This window comes from Notolepis coatsorum (genome assembly GCF_963971535.1).
Source record: "Notolepis coatsorum genome assembly, chromosome: 1".
In the NCBI taxonomy this organism is placed as follows: domain Eukaryota; kingdom Metazoa; phylum Chordata; class Actinopteri; order Aulopiformes; family Paralepididae; genus Notolepis; species Notolepis coatsorum.
This window is the reverse complement of record NC_140165.1, coordinates 293459583-293463261: the sequence shown is the minus strand read 5'-3', so window position 1 is coordinate 293463261 and position 3679 is coordinate 293459583. Positions and strand designations below refer to the sequence as shown.

At 44.5% G+C, this 3679-nt stretch overlaps 1 protein-coding gene across 1 annotated transcript in view; it reads right to left on the bottom strand.

Moving 5' to 3' along the window:
* Positions 1–2667: 2667 nt before the first annotated feature.
* Positions 2668–3679, bottom strand: part of cog6 (component of oligomeric golgi complex 6) — a 99455-nt gene continuing 98443 nt past the window's right edge. The window contains 1 exon segment of the mRNA XM_084324628.1: positions 2668–3679. This exon segment is cut by the window's right edge and continues 7 nt beyond it. Coding sequence (XP_084180754.1) covers positions 3539–3679 — 141 coding nt within the window. The 3' untranslated portion in view covers positions 2668–3538.

Here is a 3679-nt window from a genome sequence, read left to right as displayed (position 1 = left end):
GCGCAACAACCAGGAAGGGGGTTGGGAATTGGCATAACGACTAACAGTGGGATGGGAGAAAAATCGGAAAAAAAGAAGGAAAAAAAAAAAACAGAGTGAGATGCACCGATAACACGTGACATAACACAAACAAAACAAGATTACACGTCACACCCTTGTGTCCCAACCTTCCGAGTGACCCGGTTTCGCGACGGACGCTGCAATGCAAAGTCCAAGTCGTGCCGTTATTGCTTTTTTCCCCTAACGGCTTCCAATCTTTGGAGTTCTCCGTCTCGCCTGGGGGAAAAGATCAAACGTGATATGTAATCCGGACTGATGTCACACGGCAGCAGAATGTCCGTTAACCTAAGAGGCGTGACCGAAGCCTCCGCGGCTCAGTGAGAGCGGAGGCCCGGTGACAGGTGTCATATGGAGCGAAGTGACTGGACGACCCAATTGGTCAACCCCCCGCCTGCCTCTAAGTGGCGACTCTGTCACCTTTCCCATCTGCTAGCCTGCTAATTTGACCGCGTACCACGCTAGCGGTGGAGGGAGTGATCTCACACGGGTTAAGTGTGTTTGCCCAGTGTTTATTTACTGTATACGTGGGCTTTGCAGGTACACGTTCACTGTAACGCATGTATGGTCACGCGTGGATTATGTGTTGTTATTCAGGCCTACATGGAAGGCCAATTTTCAGAATGTACCCCTAGTAATAGCTGAGGCCATTAGTTACACAGATGTTCAGATTTTTCCAAGAATTCAAAGCATGATCCCCTTTTTGACCAAGAGTGCCAAATAAAAAACACACACACACACGCACATACACCTACACCCACCCACCCCCACACACACACACACTACGGAATCCCGCTCCATGGTATTTGACTGGAGCCAACAGGGAGTGGGATGGAGGGCTGGTCTATTTAAAGGAATTCAGAGCTCTCTCTCTCCAGATGCTGAACCTTGTGGTCGTCCTCCAGCTCCCTGGACTCCGTGTCCCGGCCAATGATATTTGAGCAACATCCGGCGAGCAGGGGAAATCCTGGGAGTCGAAGGCCTGAAAGCGGTGCCAAAATCGGGCCCTGCTACGCCGAACCATGATGTCATAACAGAATGGTGTTGTCCCGGGGGGGGGGGGGGGGGGGGGGGGGGGGGGGGGGGTCAGGAACCATTCACAGCATCTCCGATTCCACTTTTACATCATTTAGTTTTTTTACTGCCAGTTTATTGGGAGCGGGCGGTGTCAGAACATCAGCGCATCAGATGACTGGATAGTGTTGTGGTGTCTACTTTGGAGGATGTTGAATTAACAAGGTAAATACAGTGCTCTTGGGATTGAGTTAGTAACTCAGGTTAACTGTGGTTAACACTCCCTTCTCTCAGATTGTGTGATCAGATTTGATTTAGATTAGATTTAAATGTATTGTCATTATACAGCACAAGTACAGAACAACAAGTACAGAGTGAAAATGTAACAGTAACGTGCAATAGGGAATATATGTTAATTTATATTAAACTGGGTATAAAATATATAAATTAGTACTAGTGAGTGTAGTGGTAATCAGATATATGTACAGAGTTGTAATATACTATGTACAGTGATACAGGTATAAAGGCACTATAGGTAGTGAGTCATACTGGCCAGCAGCGTAACTAGTAAAGAGTAGGTACAGGATATATACAGATATGTAAAACGATTATGTGCAGGTAAGTACAGACAGGTGTGGATAGATATATACAGTGAGAATAAAAAAAAAAATATATATATATATATATATGGTATATACAGCATTATTGTACATTCTATTATACAGAGTTATGGGTTATATGCAAGTGTATAAGTAAGTACATAGAAGAATTATATGGGAGGTCTATTAAATGATTCATTATGTACATATCAAATGTTTGGAGCCAGAAAGGTGAACAGACCTTTTGACCAACTTAGCAGGTTGTCGTAATGTCATACATTTTACAGCCACTCATCTTATTTACATCTTTGATTACTTGTATTTGATGCATCAGTGCACTCGACTACTAAATGACTCAAACTGCCCATGCCGAGTTTTGCTGTCTAAATTCAGTTTGTCTCAATTCCAGCGCTGCTCTTTTGTTACCAAGGTGATCTCCTTCCTGTAATAGCTCTCCTAAAAAAATAAGATGACTCAACTGACAATGGACAGAACAGCGTGCTTTGTGGACACTGAGATTACCTGGGGTTATTTTCAATGGAAAAAACGGGGCATTTTCTGTTTCAGAGCTATTAGCGACGTTAGGGAATGGAACAGATTTGTGGGTAAACACAGACAGACAATGAATCCATATAGTCAGCTTCCAATACAAGGCCAAGAGCTGAGCTCCAGAAACAGCACTTAAGGACATTCCACAATAGAAGCCTGAGCTTGACTTGAAAGTTACTCCTGCGTTCACACGTTTCAAAATGAACCATTTCAAGACCACAGATAGGACGAGCAACGTTCTGCTGTATGGTGGGGTTTTCACTGAAACACAAAACTGGAGCTAAAAAGGACATCACAGCAAGCACCATTGTCTAGGAGAACGTGTTCGGGCATTTACTGGCCCGCTTCTCACCACGCTGCAGCTGAAATCTCCCCTAACTAACTTAGTTTCTTATAGACATAAATTTAAATAAATAAATAAATAAAGACACGCATCTGCAGGTTTGAGGTTAAAAAAGATTTACTGACAAGAAAAAGAAACACATCACCGTTTTTTTATGATTACGGACATTAGAGAGGAAAGGCAGAGAGAGGGCTCTTTGTGAGAATGACAGAAAAAGGAATAGAGATGGAGATTGAAAGAGAGAGAGTGATGGAGAGAGATGGAGAGAGAGAGAAAGATACAGAGACAGAACTTAGACATTTCATGATTATCTTTTTCCCATGCTGGATGACTGAGTAATGTAATATAGAAGAATTACATCTCTGATAAGCACTAGATTCGAAGTGGTCCTTCTGCATGTAGGACATTTACAGAATGTGTTGATGAAATCGAAGACGGCCCTAATGATGGAATATAATAAAACAATGAATCAAATGTTTCTCTCACTCTCTCTATCTGCGCCAGCTGCCTGGATGGCATCAAGCACAGACACAGGGAGAAGAAACAACTGAATATTAAATACTGAATAAAGAAAACAGTCTCTCTTACTCCCTCTCTCTCTCTTACTCCCTCTCTCTCTCCGAAGTCACCAAACAGGTCCATTGTCGCCTCTTCATAAAAGGCAACACCACCAACACATATCCTAAACACATAAGTGCACAGACGTGCGGCGCCACCTGCACTCGCCAAAAAAAAACCTCCCGCCAGAACGTCCGCGACCGAGCAAGTGAGTCACTACAATTTGCAGTGCGCATAGCCCCTTCGCACCACAGCTTAGAACGAACCAATACAATAATCACTTCTATATATATATGGTATACCTGGTTATCGTACAAATATGTTACAATACAATTCCAGACTTTTCTGTAATCCGCGTAGTGTGCAGCCGAGGCCCCAGAGCCTGGAGAAGAACACAGACCCAGCGGCAAGGAGCGCCTCAGGACAACAGTGTCTGGACCTGCTGGGGGGACCTGGGGACCAGGCCCTCTGTGTCCTTGTAGCCGTTGGCCGGGCCGGTCACAGCGGTGTACACCTCCCCGTACGCCCGGCACACCAGCTCGGTGGACTGGCGGAAAAT